The sequence below is a fragment of the Anser brachyrhynchus genome (genome assembly GCF_964034855.1).
Source record: "Anser brachyrhynchus genome assembly, chromosome: 1".
Lineage (NCBI taxonomy): Eukaryota > Metazoa > Chordata > Aves > Anseriformes > Anatidae > Anser > Anser brachyrhynchus.
The window spans coordinates 25,009,829-25,025,870 of NC_137694.1; the positions used below are offsets into that span (position 1 = coordinate 25,009,829).

The 16,042-nt window shown below is 41.2% G+C and overlaps 1 protein-coding gene across 3 annotated transcripts in view; it reads left to right on the plus strand.

The window, feature by feature from the left end:
- The first annotated feature begins 757 nt into the window (after positions 1 to 757).
- The window catches only part of FAM3C (FAM3 metabolism regulating signaling molecule C), a 30,980-nt gene continuing 15,695 nt past the window's right edge, over positions 758 to 16,042 (plus strand). The window contains exons 1-3 of one of the 3 annotated variants that reach the window (XM_080557221.1): positions 823 to 925; positions 12,730 to 12,815; positions 14,815 to 14,875. In XM_080557221.1, coding sequence (XP_080413347.1) covers positions 14,863 to 14,875 — 13 coding nt within the window. In that variant the 5' untranslated portion in view covers positions 823 to 925; positions 12,730 to 12,815; positions 14,815 to 14,862. Of the gene's footprint in view, positions 926 to 1,137; positions 1,417 to 12,729; positions 12,816 to 14,814; positions 14,876 to 16,042 lie in introns of those variants that run through there. The other 2 variants (XM_080557219.1, XM_080557220.1) reach the window with 2 other exon arrangements.

Here is a 16,042-nt window from a genome sequence, read left to right on the forward strand (position 1 = left end):
ACCTAGTGGGTGGCATCCCTGCCCATGGCAGGGGGGTGGAAGTAGATGATCTTTAAGGTCCTTTCCAACCCAAGGTGTTCTGTGATTCTGTGATTCTGTGATTCCATCTCAGAAGATATGATTACTGTGTCTGCTTTGGGACAGAGAGCACTAGAAAACAACTGTGTAAGCTCTGTTCCCTGTTTTCTCCTAGCCTGTGTCACTGGGCTGATATTTCAGATGTGTCTAGCACATTTTCTTCACTTGGCCTTGTAAATTCATGACTGTGGGTGTACAAATGTAAGGGATTTTTTTTTTTTGAATACAGAATTTCACTGAATTATCCAAAAAGTTGTAGTCAAGAAGAGCTGAGCATATGTGAAATGGTCCACAATACGCCAGCTAGGATTTCTCTGTTCCAAATCTCCTCATGGGGCACGTAACTCCAAAGCACACCCTAGGTTTGGCTGCTAGCAGCCAGGTCAGGGCCTCGGCCTCGCCATGCCAGCCCCCTGAGGGGACCTTTCTGGGCTGCCGCAGGAGCCTGCCCTGTGGGGACGGGCTGCAGGACTTGTGGGGACGGACAGCAGTGCTTGTGGGGACGGACAGCAGTGCTTGTAGGGACAGACTGCAGTGCTTGTAGGGACAGACTGCAGGACTTGTGGGGACGGTCAGCCTCGCCCCCTGACGGGCACCACCTCGCCTCCCCGGCCACCTGCCCCTGTCTTCCTGGGGCGCGGCTGTGGGGCGGCGCCATGCGGCTCCAGTCCGCCACCGGCAGGGGGCGGGCGCGACGCCTCGGCGCCTTCCTTTGCCTCAGCCTCCGCGGCGGCGGCGCTCGGCTTCCTGCTCCGTCGCCGGCGGGCGGGCCGGGGCAGCCTGCGCGGCGCGGCCGCTCAGCGGGACCGGGGGGGCCGCGCGACGTGGCCGTGGCCGCCCAGCCCAGGTAGGAGCCCGCGTCCTCCGCGGGGCTGTGCGAGGCGTGGCGGCGGCGGTCCCGGTAGCTCGTCCGCTTTCCCCGTTGGTGCAACTTTCGCGGAGCCTCCCTGCCCCCTTCCCCCGTCCTCTCCGCGATGCCTCCTCCTCCGGGCGTCCCCTGCCGGCTCCGGGGCTCCGGGCTGCTTCCCTCCCCTCTCTCCTCCTTCCCTTCCTCCCCTCGCGGGACTGCCGGACTCGGGGCTTGTCGCCGCTGTGGCAGCACCGTGTGTGTCGGTGCGGGACGCGGTGACAGCGCTGCCGGTCGCCCTCAGCCCCGTACCGGGGGCTCGGCGCCGGTACCGAGCCGTGGTGCCTGGGCTGGACGCTGCTGTGTCTCGGCGGGGCAGCCGGCTGGCTCCCCTTCAGGGCAGCCTCCCGTGGAAATAGCGCCGTGCGAAGGTGTTGCTTTTCAGTGGTCTCTTCTCCTTTCGAGTGTCGGGCCGTGGACTTTGCTGGCAGGTGAGCTGCAAGGCTCAGCTCTTGGTTGGCGTGAACCGCAGCGTCACAGAAATCAGGCAGGGGCTGACCAGATTGCAGAGGGAACCTGCCGGAGTAGCCTGTATTCCTTTCGTTTCTGGCTTCTGACGTTTTAAAGTAGGAAAAGAATACAGTTATTTTACACGTATTCGGTAGGTAAATGTTGGCATACCTTCGGTCATGTTTTTGTAGAGCCGCTGACAGGCTGAGTAACTCGCCTCGCTTCTTTTTCTTCCTATTTTCTCACATTCAGAAGGGGTTAAGTGATAGTGTAATAACTTCTGACTTCTGTAAAATACCCATATTTTAATATTACAAATATTTATATAATGTATTATTTGTACGTATATTAATAAATATGTAAAATAACATAAAGTATTCTTTATAGTATTTTGTGTGCCCTGTAACTCCATGCAGGCTTAGAACCCATGATGGTTCATTGTGGGTGAACATAGCTGACAGATCCTTTTCTTCTAACATTTTTTTTTTATCCTAATAGTAGAATAATTTAGGGAGAAAAAACACTACAGGAACATCTGGTTAAAGTCTGTGCACAGTTGTCTTTTTTAAAAGCCTGCAAAGGTGGACAAGGTACGAGTTAACCTCACTAGCATGCTCCCCCTCCTGTGCCAGCCAGAGAGCAGTCCTGTTCAGTAGGAAGGGATCTTCTCGATCTCTTGGCTTGCATGGTTGTCTCTGTGCAAAACAAGTTTTGTAACTTGCTTTAAGCCTCATATAGACTCTGAACAAGTTAATAGCTTAGTATTGTCGTGTAATAACATCTAATCACTTAAGGATGGAGGAGGCACCTGGTTTGTTGCAGGCCATTCTGTTTCCAACAGCCCTTACCCTGTCACCCAGTAAGAGTGCAGAATACATAGTGAAATAACGAAGTGGCCTCACAGTGCCCACAAATTACTGTCTTGCCTCTCTACGTGCAGCCCAAGTGATTTAGAGTACGCAAGCTCTACATTTAAAATAATTTTCATAGTGCTTTAAGAAAAGAGTGACAGTATCGAAAGTTTAAAATTTAATGAAACTCTGGCAAGCTAATATTTAAAAAGTGAGCTGTTACTACCGGATAATTCGTTTGTGGTTTTATTCAGAACATTAGCATAATATATAGAAGATGTTTTTTTTTTTTTTGTAAGAGCACAAAACAGGTTGATACTATATAAGTTGCAAAAATACCAGTTTGCTTACAGGTTTTCTTGTAGCCTAAAATTAGGTGTCTGTAAGATGAATCCCTAGTGGACAAGGAGAACTTTCTCCTTAAAATTCAAGTTATTGAAGTGGAAGTTGTTATTCATATACTATGTGAATTCTGCTTTCAAATCTGCAGCCCCAGTGAAGGCAGCTGACGCGTGACTGTAAGGACTGCAAGTCTTAACTGCTTACGTCAGTGATCAGTATATCTATAAGCTCTAATAGAAGTGATATGTATGTTCAGTTCTTTTTTTTTTTCCCCCACAGAAATCTGTTAAGGAAGTTTAGGATTTAAGGTATAATTATTGTAAACCTGCATGTTTTCTCTGCTAGTGGCCTGCTGTACAACCCTGTGACAATCATTTTGCTGTCAGCAGCACTGGAATTATTTTGGTTGTTTTATGGTTTAGAAGGATCTCTCAGGGAAGTATCATATTTATCTGAATCCAAGACTGTTCGTAAGTTCTCAGGTTTACTTCAGGAAAAATGTAATCCGTGATAATGTCAAGAATCTTACTGTCTTACTGCATGAAATGGCTGGGCAGATCTAACAACCTGTTGCTGCTGTACTCTGCTCCCTACCACTCCAAAAAGTTGTCTGCTGAACTGGTTGAAATATATTAATTCTCTTTTACTAGGTTAGCTTTCTTCCTTAGTGAGCAAAATGACATGACCGGGTCTGGAGAAATGGTGAGTGGGGCTGTAGCATCTTGACAGATGAGTCCAACTTGTCTCCTAAATTTTTGTGCTTTGTAGTACTATCCAGACCTGAGGCTTAGTGACATGGTAGTGGAGAGGAGGAAATAACTTCGAACTGTTTGTGGTGCTTGAAACCTCATTTCTTCAATACCAGAACTTTCAACTTGAATGGATGTTCAAACATTTACAACCAGTGCTTAGGTGCTCCTGGCTTCCAACTTCATCTTCTAAAAAGTTGTGTCTAACAGTGAATCCAAGCAGAGTCTCATCATATTTTTCTTAATGGTATATGGATACTGGGAGGACTTAGAATTATTTTTTCTTGAAAGAAGTAAATCTTGTTTTGCATAACTTGTGTTTTTAATTCTGCCCTTTATTCATGTATTGTTTGTTGTTGCTTTTTTTTTTCATCTCCCTGTGACTTGATGCTATCTACAAATTTAAAAAGCATACCCCTATTCAGTAGTCCAGCTTATTAATGCCAATATTGAATATTGATTTACCCAGGTTTCTTGAAATTCAGTCACACTTAAGTTTTCATAGTGAGCTATCAATAAGTACAATCTGGGGAATTCTACTCCTAATATATAGTACCGTATTTCGGTCATACAAAACTAATTTGTATCTTCATTTGCAGACAGAGCTGCAACTTAGTTTTATCTAGCTCTTGTTGGAGTTCAGTGCCATGAGGGTATGGAAGAGTGAAGCAGCTTTGGAGGACTACCAGGACAGAGGGAGCTGTTGGAGTACACTCTCCCTTGTGTTTAGTCCACAGAGCTGCTGAGTCAGTTTTAATGAGAGAAAGTTACAGAGTGTGTTTATATGTAGAAAAGCACAGTAGTTCTCATGAGAATGTCATGAGAGTCCAGCTAAAATCTTAATTAACATTAAAATAGGTGACATTTACAGTTTTCCTTTCTATTTGTAAGACTTACCCTCTTGTTGTGGCTGGTTGACTTCCTTTCCTTCTCCCACTGTCTCAACAGTTTTTTGTTTGTTTGTTTTTTATTCAATGAGAGAGAAACTATCTGCTAGTAGCAAAGGCTTTTTTCTTAACCTGTTTGATATCATCACATACCTGTCATCACTTCACAAACATTTTAAGCTGGTGTAAGCTAGTACTACTGCCATTAGAAAGCTTCTGAGCTGCTCCCAGACACTTATTTCTGCTTTTAGATCAGTTCAATATTTTTGCAAGTACCAGGTGAGGTAGTTCAGGGAGCTGCTGTGGCTTTTGGTTGGTTTGTTGGTTGGCTGAACATCAGTGAAACCTGAATGCTTTTGAAACTGCTTTTGAGTCAGTTCAGGCAGAAGTTTATTACAGGAGATTTTGTAATAATTGGAGAACTTCTTTTATAATAGTATGTTCCAGAGAGGTGTTTAGAGAATTTCTCTTACAACACTGTGTTCCAGAGGGTCATTACAGCATAGAGGGATTGCATATCAACATCCCTGTGTAAGCTGTGTATAGGGTCTCAGTGGTAAGCACCGTTCTGTCCTGGAGGCATAGTCATCCTTAAACTAGTTCATGTTTATTTCACGTTATCACCTATGGAGAAATTGACGACATGCAGTAATTTCTATCCAAGGTAACTTTGCCTTTTCCCATATTGCTCAAAGCTATGATGATGATCCTTAGATTTTAAAATCTCAAAGTGTAGATGATGACCTTGTTGCATCTGATTCTGTGGTGCGTGCCTGTTGATAACTAAATATTAAAATAGACAGTGTATTTATCATATAAAAAGAGTACGGTTCCCTTAGATGTTTTTTTCATGAAATTAATTAATTTTGCAATTGTTTCGTGTGCTTTGTATTGGTAGCTAGAAGGTTGCACCCAGTCAGGATCTAGGTCATGGACCCTTGTTCTAGTCCCTTAGACTGTAATATTTCTTGTTGTCTCTTTGTATTTTGAACAGGAAGAAGTGAGTCAGTATGGAGCTATAAGGGCCCTCACAACTAACTGACTTCCTCTCGTTTCTAAGCGTGTTCCACCTCATCTTTCACAAGTGGTGGTCTGTTCAGCGCTAATACGGACTGGCAGCAAGGGCTCACCTGTACCGCAGGAGTACTGTGGCTCTAAGTGCGCCATGCGGAGGGGTGGTGGCTGTTGGTCACCGGCAGCAGTCAGACATCTCCCATACGAGATACCACCGTGTGAGGCCCTGTAGGCCTACTGTGACCCCTCTGCGTGTTAGCCCTGCTGTGCTGCACCTTCTCCCCAGAGCCCACGCATGATGCTTTCTCTGCAGGGTGCTCCCCTCAGCCAGTGGCAAAGGGCCGAAGCCAGTGCAGCCTTGTGTGGCAGGTGAGGGGATGAGAAGGGCCTCTGCGGTGGAGCAGGGGTTTATTTATCCCGTAGAGGAAGAGGAGGGAGAGATACCGTCAGCACTCTGGGCCGTGGCAGTCACTGTGGAGTGCTTTCCTCAGACAGGTCCCAGCTTTTTACTGAGCAAAGGTTAAAACTCTTCTCCAACATCCAGCCTCCTCAGATCATGCTGACCTTTCACTAAAGGAGCTTAAATGATTAGTAGTATCTTTTTTTTTTTGTCTTTTCTTGTGTCAGCAGCATTGTGGTAGTGTCCCTTGCTGCTGTCATTACCCTTGGTACGGTCTGCCTCGTGAAATATTCAGGAGCTCCCTGTATGGCTCTGTCTGCAGCGTCGATGTGCAGCTCCGTGGTGAGGTCGTTGTGGTATTCTGTGCAGTATATGAACCTCGCTCATAAGATGATGATATCATTCTGGCATCTTAAAGTTACTGTCTAGAATTGGTTGTGCTTGGGAGAATAATAATGTGGAGGAACAGACAGTCATTCTGCAGTGAATTTGGACCTATAGAGGAAGTATTTGTAATGTTCCTTTTCTGTTCTGCTTTCTTGTTAGCTCTGTTCAAAACAGGCCCCAGTGTGAAGTGACGTGCTGTAACCATAGCCTCAGATGCATTTCTGTGGCGGTCTTGTGTGGTTATATGAACTCGTAGTATTCATTTGTATGAGATTTTTTTTTCAGACCCATAACCTTTCTGTATGGAAGTTCTGTTGAGAGTCCTCCTACATGGCAGGGTGTTGTGTAGTAGTGATGCATTATTCTGACAAAAGACTTGATACATTTTTTTTTTTTTAATTGGAAGGAAGATGTGGAAGCCATACATTTGAAACATCTACTGTGTTATGGCAACACGTTGTCTCCAGTGAGACCTGGTGATCTGATAGAAGCTTTGCAATGCTTTATTTACTCATTGCAGTTGTGGAAAGATTGTACTGATTTTGTTGTCTTATGAAATCAAGGTGGTAATTTGTTTCTTAAAAAAAGACAAAGCCAACAAAAACAACAAATCAGTGGTTTTGGACTTTTTTAAATGGTAATTGCAGCAGTTTTTCAGTTACAGAATAGTGTGTTTGTTATTTGAGAGAAGAAAATGTTAAAACTCACCTTCTCTTTTTTAACTCCGCTCTGAGATTTACACACTTCTCTGTGATGAAGTTTGAAAGGAAGTGAGTGAATGAGGCTCATCAATTTGTCCTTGACAACTTTATCTGAATTTCTCTATGTAATTTTATCCAATCCTTCGAAATACAAGGGCTAAGATTCTCTTTAATGGTTACATCAGCAGCTCAGGGACAGTTGACTTTCTTGTATTTAAATAGGATGGCTTTTAGGGACCATAACTAAAACCCCATTAAATATATATATATGGACCAGTAAATTTTGTGTAATATTTGGAAAGCGACTTCAAAGCACAGATTGAGAATAGTCAGTTCTTAGTGCTCTGGAAACCGATTGTTTTATGAGGTTCTTTTTCTTTTAATTTCAAGAGGAACGTGGGTTGAGTTTCATACTTAGTGGGAAGAGTGCTGTAGTACTTTTATCTTAGGCTTCCCAGGGTTCAGGAGATTTTTTTCTGTTTGAGACTTGAAGTTTGTGTGTTGCCTAAGGTACGTGGAAGTACTGCATTGATGCCACCAGCAGAAGAAGCTTGCATGGTCAGTAATTTGGCACCTCCTTTAGGAAGTGTTTGTTTTGCACATCAGGTATCAAAACACTCCTGCAGAGTCATGTTTCTTCTCATGTATATTTCCTTTCTTAGAAGCGAAACCACACACGAGTATTTGCAACATAGGTAAGTCTGCTACTTTTGCATGTCCTGTTTTTAATTTTGGAGTAAGTTCTGGCTTCATTTGCTAAACTTGTCTGGGTTTCATTTGCAGTTGGCAGAAGTAAAGTAAAATCTTGTTTTAACAACCAAACGTTTTGGGTCTAATTCAGTGTTGTCAGGATACCAATTTGAATCTTATGTGCATATGGAAGAATACAATTAAGATGGTGTCTTTTTTTTTGTAGGAAAAGTTAATATTTTTGTACATAACTGCACTTTGTGGTAGTTTTTGTCTCTAAGGAGAAAAATATATATATCCACAAGTCCATAAGGTGTTCTGTGTAGACAAACCTTTTGCCAGTGTCGAGTTCTGCCATAACCGTGAAGAATTCCTATGAATGTAGGAGTGACTGTAGGGGAAAAAAAGAAACTCAGAACAGAGATTGTGTTATCAGAAGACACAAATGGTGCATGATTATACAGTAAAATTGAAACTCAGTAGTTACTTATTGAAGATATAATGCTTTTCAATGTCTGCCACTCAGTGCTCTAAGTTCAGTTTCAAATTCATTTAATTTTGTAAAGGTGGCAGAAAAGCTGTTCTTATTCTAGCAGAAGGATAAGCAATCATCTTGGTAAGGAAATGCATCTTGTACTTAAATACAACTTACCATACTAGAAGCTTGGATTCCTACTCCAATTTAGACTTGGAATGATTTCTACAGTCTCAGCTGTTTGGTCCGTGGCGTATAATTCAGGTTGGCTCAACCACTGGTTTAAACCCAGAGCTCAGATAAGAATAGCTAACGCTATCCCTGAAATATCTGATTCACTGTGTAATTCACTGTATAATTTTGGGTAGAAAACCACCACCGTTCTGAACTGCTTGAAGACAGCAGACTGAAATACCTATTAACAGAGGCTGGATTAAACAAAATGTTGTTTCACTGGTTGAATTTTGCCAGGTATGAAAAGGCAAAATTGCTTTCTTTTATTTTTTCTGACAGAAAAGACATGCCTCTGCTGAGCACTGAGGAAGGCGGTGTGCTGCAAAAGGCAAACACTATCCTAATCTAGTTGTGGCTCAGAAACAAAAACTGCTTAAGCCTTTTTTTTTTTCCTTTAGTACTAATCAATTTTGAAAGCTTATCTAATTGTCGTTCAGTGTACTTGGTAACACTATAGATAGCATTGAGATATGCTTGGTAATGCTCTGCATATTGACAGATGTAGTAGATAAAAAGAGGGATAATGTTATTTGACCATTTTCAAAAATTTAGTCTTCTAAGTACTGTTTAGGGGAGAAAAAATCCATCTGAATTTAATTCAAAGCATCTCAAGCTGATACACATTTAGTATTACTTAAATCTGTGTGCAGATTTGAGTATAATCGGATAGAAATATGGGGGCGATAGTGAAGGGGACATTAACTCATGCCTCATGGACTACATCGGTTACGAAAGCCTTTCTCAGTTCTCTGGAGTTTTGTGATGATTCACAATCGTCTTTTCCTTTCTTGTTTATCCTTGTAGTTAGGACTTCTTTTTAATCATTTTGTCTACAATTAGGCAGACAGCAGTCCGTGGATATTAAGAACACAGACCATCTTAGCATCTATTAAAATAGTTTTTAAGTTCTACCTTGGCGGTAAGAGACAAGGGTGCCTGTTCAGTATTCCTCTCTTTGCTGTCATGCTTCCTCGCAAAGCAAACCTGATTCTTTTAGCCTTTTAGTTGTTTTATTTAGGTCATGTAACTGTTATCTAGACTCTTCCCATTTGGGGATTATGCTTTGAGATAAATTTAGAAAAAAATACATACGGGGTCTCAATGAAAAGTCTAGATGGCGTGTAGGCACGGCACAATAATCGCTTTTTGTTTAGCACACAGCAGTCCTGCTGGTACAGTTCGCAACAAGCAGTTCTGTTTTTGCAGCAGTCCCACATCATTGACCCTAATATTAGTTCCCTAAATGACCCTAATATTAGTTCCCTCAGATCCTTTTCTTTACTGCTGCCCATTTAGTTGCACTCAATATCCTTTGTGAAGTGTATTGCTTTCTGCTTTGTTAAATACCACTGCTGATTTATTTGGACCTTTTTCTAATCAACTATGCTCAGAATTCAAAATTATCATGACCTTCTAAATTCTTGCTTCTCATCTCTGTTTTCATGTGTCTTTCATAAATATCTACACGCTTTATCAAATTGCTAATGGAAATGGGAATGAAGTAGACTGATTTGTTTGATATTATTCATAAAAAAACATTTATTGCAATCCTTTTTAAAACAAACAAACAAAAACAAGATTTAAAAACAGCAGTAGACTGCAAGTGGCCAAAGCTTTAAAACACAGTAAGTAGGGCAGAGGCTGTGCCCAAATGTGCCCTGCGTCATGTGCTCCACAGCACTTGTCTCTGGGCAAGAGCATTGAGCAAGGCTGATAAAGAATTGACCAGACTGAAATGAATTCATCTCAGTACAGAAATCTGGACTTCATTCAATGTTGTGTCAGTGTGCCTCTATGTGTTTGTTCATATTTTAATGACTACTGTACTCAACGCTATTTCCTCTTACAGCCTGATTCTTGGAAGAAAACAGCTTGCTTGATATGATTATCATATCTAATACATGAACACAGAAAGAACCCAATTTGCATGTTGGAAACTGTATATCAGCTAATAAAGCACGATGACAATTTGTTTGGCGGGAATATAAGCTGATCGTTTTCCTAAGTGAAGTTATATTATAACCTCCACGTGTGAAGTATCTGGCAGACTTTCCTCAAGAGTGGCATGTTACTTCTAAAAGCAGCTATCTGCTGCTCTACTGATTGAAGCTAGCGTTATTATATAAAAGCATATATGCAGTAGCTATGTCGATATGTATTCTGAGTTCATCGGATTTGCATTGTGTCTGTCATCCCCACACAAGTTAATCGAGCAGTGGGGCAGCAAACCAGAAATCCACTGAAGGCTGAAACCAAGTGAGTGGTAAAATAAACTGAAGTCAGTGAAGACACTTTTCTCTCTTCCTTTTTTCTGTAAGCTGCTGTTTTGTGTTTGTTTCTTATGTTAAGCTTTGTCTAGCGTTTTTTTGCTGCTGTAGAGTGTGCTGCTTGGAAAGGCTTTGGCACTGGAAATCACAACATCTGGAAATTGCCCCTGCCGTGGGTCAAAGCGCAATCCACAAGGATGGGTGGAGGAGAAAAAAGCAACCAGTAACCTCAGCTCCCAACTGTCTTTCCACATACCCACTCCCTAGTACTTTGCAGCCAGAATAAATAGCTCTTTTCTGCATGGATGGACATGCAGCTCCATGCAGCGAGCTGGTCAACGAAATGCCGGCATTCAGAAAAGATTTATAGCCTGTAACTTCTCAGCTTCTCCAGTTCAGTGAGCTGTCTATCTTCTTCTTCCTATTCTAGAGGGGTTGAGTTAGCCGTGCGCTGCCCTGTACTGAAGGAAGAGGTTTCTAAACTCACAAATACGGCAACTTCCTGCCCAGTTGCTGTTTCTCTGCTACTTTTTTCAGTGAGCACATCATACCCTGCTAGTTCAGGGAGAAATTTTGAATCAGTTTAACAAAGCATTCCCTTCTTATGTTTTGTACCATTCAGTATTTCACCTTTACGTGCTGGATTTTTATCCTCATAGCCATGCTGACTCCCTGGTTTGGGCTGAAGTTTAATGTCATCTAGACCTTACAAGAGGAAAGTCTTCAACAGATATGGTTGTTGTGAAGAGATGACACATCTGCACCCTTAGTGCTGAGTGGGATCATAGGAAAAGGACAGCGTGTTCCTCTGGCCTCATTACAAGTTGCACAGGATTCCTTTTGATAAAGTAGGAATATTAGAAATTTAGTGGAATATGGGAAAATGGCAGTGGTGCTCATCTTGTGTGTCAAGTACAGAGATGTGGCTGTGCCGTTTATAACTAGAATTTATTCTTAAAGAACATCTGGATGGAAGATTTAAGCATGCAGTTCTTACTCCTTCTAATATACCATCCTGGGAAGTAATAACTTCCTTTCTCAAGAAGCAGAGAAAAATCACCATTTGAAAGCACTGGTTTTACGTTCTTCTATGGATAGCTTTTTATTTCAGGAACCTCAGTACTGCATGTAAAGGATTTGTTGGTGTCTTTCCACCATCCCAGTTTTGTACCTTGCCTGATGGACTGCTAATTTCTGCACTGAGGAAACAATCTGAAGAAAAACAAATTCCATGTTTCACAGTCATGCACATCCCCAAACCCCCGTTTTTGTGACTTAGAGCTGTTGATCCCTTCTGTTGCCTGTTTCACGGTGCTCCCCTGGCTCTCATGTCTGTAAGGGGATCTGCTTTACTCATCCGCCTGTGCATCCTCATGTAGGCTGCACCTTCTGGGTGCTAAACGTGGTAAATAAGGGCCTTGTTAGCCCTTCTGCCCAACAGAAGTAAATCCTGTTGACATAGTAACAAAGTGGTTACTTATCTTCTGGCCTTACAAATGTCTGATAATATATTTGGGTTGTAATTTTACTGACCCTGCTTGATTGGGATGTTATGTCAAAGAGGACAAAAATAGTGGTGGTGTTTTTTCGTTTGTTTTGTTGGTGGTAGGTTTTTTAGCTAATTTCTAAAGCATTTGTAAGAATGTTGTTGCTGCTGGTTTTGTGCATCTGAGTCTGAGCTACTTCATTTTTGGTCTTTTTTTTTTATTTTAAAGTAAATTAAGCACTATGAAAAATTCTTAAATTGTTTTTTTTTATCACTTCTGAATTCCAATTATGAGGTCTAATACCAAAGACGTGAAGTGATGGTCTATGGGCATTCATAAATGGCTAATAGACTGTTCTTTAATTAAAAAACGTGGTAAGATAATATTGTATTGGAAAAGGTCATTTTGTTCATAAGTTAATTTCTCTTGCACTTGGAAAATGCTGTGCAACGTATGTCTGTACTGTAGTGTCCCTGTATTTATTCTGTAGATCAAACCCCATCACTTTTTGGAATAATATATTCTGTACTGTCATTTAGGAAAAAGAGTATCTATGTAACTTAAATTCCTTTCAAGTTACGGCATAATCTATGAAAAATGAAAAGAGGAAACTATATTTTCACTGCTGACTTGAAACAGTATTGTGGTTATTCAAACTACAGACAGTGTTTACTTTAATGTTGATGAATTTTCGGGGGGGGGGGAGGGCGCGCAAGAAGAGAGCTTAGAATAATTCTGTAGGTGAACTTTTAAATAAGTTTCTTATATCAGTTGGGCCCTGATTGTAATCATTTGTTTCGTTGCTTGAAGGTGTTTGTCTAACAACAGTGCAACATCACTGCAGAAAATGGAAGCAAGATGTATGTCGTGGATTGTGCTTGTGCAGGCCTGTAGAAGTAAGGCATTGTATATCGTATGTAAAATGCCCCGCCATGGTTCTTTATACCTTCTTATACGATAAGTCTTCCACTGAAAGAAGATACAGTGGCTGTAGAATATAGAATATATGTGGACATAAATAAAATGGATGTACTGTGTCCATAATATGCTATGAAATTTCCCTTGTAGTATAACCTTAGTATTCAGATACTTGTCTGCTCTTCAGTTTTTACACTGATATTTATTTTTCAAATTCTCATGGAGTAGAAATATTTCTATACTTGTATTTGATCTCTAATGTTTTTTCTCTGCTGAGCTGTTTTTTTTAATTATTTTTTAAGTAGTACATCGTAATGATGGTGTTTTTGGCAAAGAGGATCTGGACACCAATGATTGAACTTACAGATTCTGATTTAAGTGAAAGCAAAAAGTGTTTATATAATATCAGGTTTTCCTCCCTGGCCTAGACTCTGAGAACTATGTTTGGTTTTGGTGATCTTCTCAAATGATTTGTGTTTCCTGACTTCTAGTCTTAGTGTTTCAAATAATTTCTAAAGATAGTATTTTTGATGGTATTCAGAATGACGATATAGGAGCACAGAGCATTAGGGCTACTGCAGGTTTTGTGATAGGTGGGTGTGGGACGGCTACTTCAAATAAAATGATGATTTCTTACATGTTTTCAAGTTCAGCCTTAGTGTAGGTGATCCAATATCGTCACTGAATGGCAATAGTTATTTACTGCAGTAAGTGCAATCACTTATGCGGTAAAATGCAAATTTAGAAGCAGATTTTCTTTACTATTACAGAATGTTCCTTGTCCGAATGCCTCATGTATTTCTGAAAGTAACCAAGAGCTCTCCTTGCTTATGATCATAGTAACAGAGGAGATGGAGTACACTACTCGAACTGTTCTGCTTCCAACCAAAATCTTACTTTGGTTCATTAAAAAATAAATGTTTACATGCTTAAACTATCTAAATATTGTAAAAGGAATTGCAGTGTTTCTAATGGACCTGTGGTAGGTTACCATGAAAGACCACAAGACCATATGGTGTTTGCCATACCTGCTTTGCTTGGATACCACGTCAGTGCCGGGGGTGCCCAGTGGTCAGCTGCTTTGCTTTGTGCTTCTCGAGTCGGGAGTAAGGGGAGACTTGGCAGAAGGTGTCCCGACTCAGTGCGGTTTGGGCGTGGTGTGGCCAAGAACAGTGTCATCGTACAGAGCCAGCAGCAGCGGTCTTGTAGGCAGAGCCCAAGGGATGCTGAGGAGGAGGAGGAGGTGGTGGTAGCCTTTGAGGAAGGCCCGTGTAGGTTGTGGCACCTTTGACTTCATGCAGTGTCAAGCTCTTCTAACAAGAAACTTTTGAGTGTTCACGTGGCTTTTGCTCCTAGGCAATGATTTTTAGTTTACCCTGAAATAGTCAATTCTAGCGTTGTTGCTTCTGCTACCGTTGGCCATAACGTGAATCTCCTGGATGCTGCTATGAGTGACAGATGTGTTATTGCATTTCTGTAATACAAGGATCTCGCAGTTCCATTGAATCCTTTATCCCAAAGAACAAAGTGCTTATATCTTTTCTCTCCAAGGTATGGTTTATTATGTTAGGTTACCAAATAGCAACTTAACATCCAAAAGTCAATAGGATTTTGGAGCAATGCAGATAAATTGCTGGCTTTTAACACATAGCTTTAAGAAATCAAAGACTGCTTAGAAAGAGCTCTGTTAAATACTTATGCCATAGATTAAAGGGTTGAAAGTGAATGGAATTTGTAGTAGATTTGATTAAATGAAAGTAATAGTTTTTAAGATGTCTTGTTTCATGGAGTAACAAATGAAAGTGATACATCAGAGATCCATCATGAATCTTCTTTCCTTTACTGTTAGTGTGAAGAGTTAACTATTTTGTACAATCATCACTACTGGCTAGAAAATCCACGGTGTTTTTACAGTTAACTCATCACAGAAGTGCTAATTTGACTAATTACAATGGTGTGCCTTTTTCCCCCCCATAGGTGGCTTTTTTTAATGCAGTAGTGTTGTTTCCTGGCTGAAGATTAAAGATGAGAATAGCAGGTAAGCACACACACTGAAATTGGGCTTTTGTCATTTGTGAAACAATCTGCAGACAGCATTAACAAGTTGTGACGGTAATATAAGGTTTTAAAGTAAACATAACTGGCAGAGCAAGCATTGCTATTCTGTTTAACTGGAACCTGCTTTGGAATTTGGGATAGTCTCAGAGCAAACAGCTGGTTACAACACTTCCTTCAGCTGATCTGCAGTGACAGTTTAAGATATCATGACTTGATCTACTTTGGCTGCTAACTGTAAGATGGTGAAGGAACAAGGAAATGGTCAATTGATGGCTTAAGCAATTTCTTCTCGGCCCCACACTGCAACCAAAAGTTCCATGCACTTCTATAATATAGTGTCTTCCTGAATGGTGATGGGGAGGTTGAAAGCTATAAAAAGCCTTTAGTAGAGGTATGTTACTTCAGTACAGTGTTTGAGAAACTGATTTGACTTGACAGAAGGTGCAGCGGTTATTAAAAAATAATACTATAAGAAAATATTGTTTTAGACACTTTCTTGCAGTTGAATAGCCTGCTACATTTGTGTGGCAACTGAGCAGGTTTGGCATTCTGATGCACTGCACTTTAATCAAAAGTGGTAGTGGTAGTTGCAGAAGGATCAGCTTTTGGCTTTCCTAGGAGACAGTGACATCCTCTTTTCCAAGAGCGTTGCACGTTAGCGTTACTGATGAATTAAACTACTCCTGATTTTTAAGGTTGTTGTTAGTCAATGTACTTACGGAATATCAGTAAGTATAACTGTGAGCAACCTGTTAAAGCAAAGCTGATAAAGAACTGGGAGAATGCTGTGATTTTTAGAAGATTGCCAAATCACCTGGAAGGTGGTTGACTTTCCCCAACCTCTTTTTGTCTTCCAGCTAACTACTTCTGTCACTAAAACCTACAGACAAAAAGTTATGGTGGTTCATACAGAATGTTTAACCTGTAGCAAACAGGCTTGTTTTGGTTCAAATACTACACAAATATTCAAGGAGATTTCTTGCCTCCCACTTAGAGGGAGCACTTAAAATTCAGTTGGAGGGGTCAGAATATAGGTGGAGAGGAGGGTTAGTGCTCATACTGAGTACTTGTTCATCTCGCCTACTATCTGCTGAAACAACATGCTTTTCAAGTACCACTTGCTGTGTGACTCATTCCAAAATCTGGT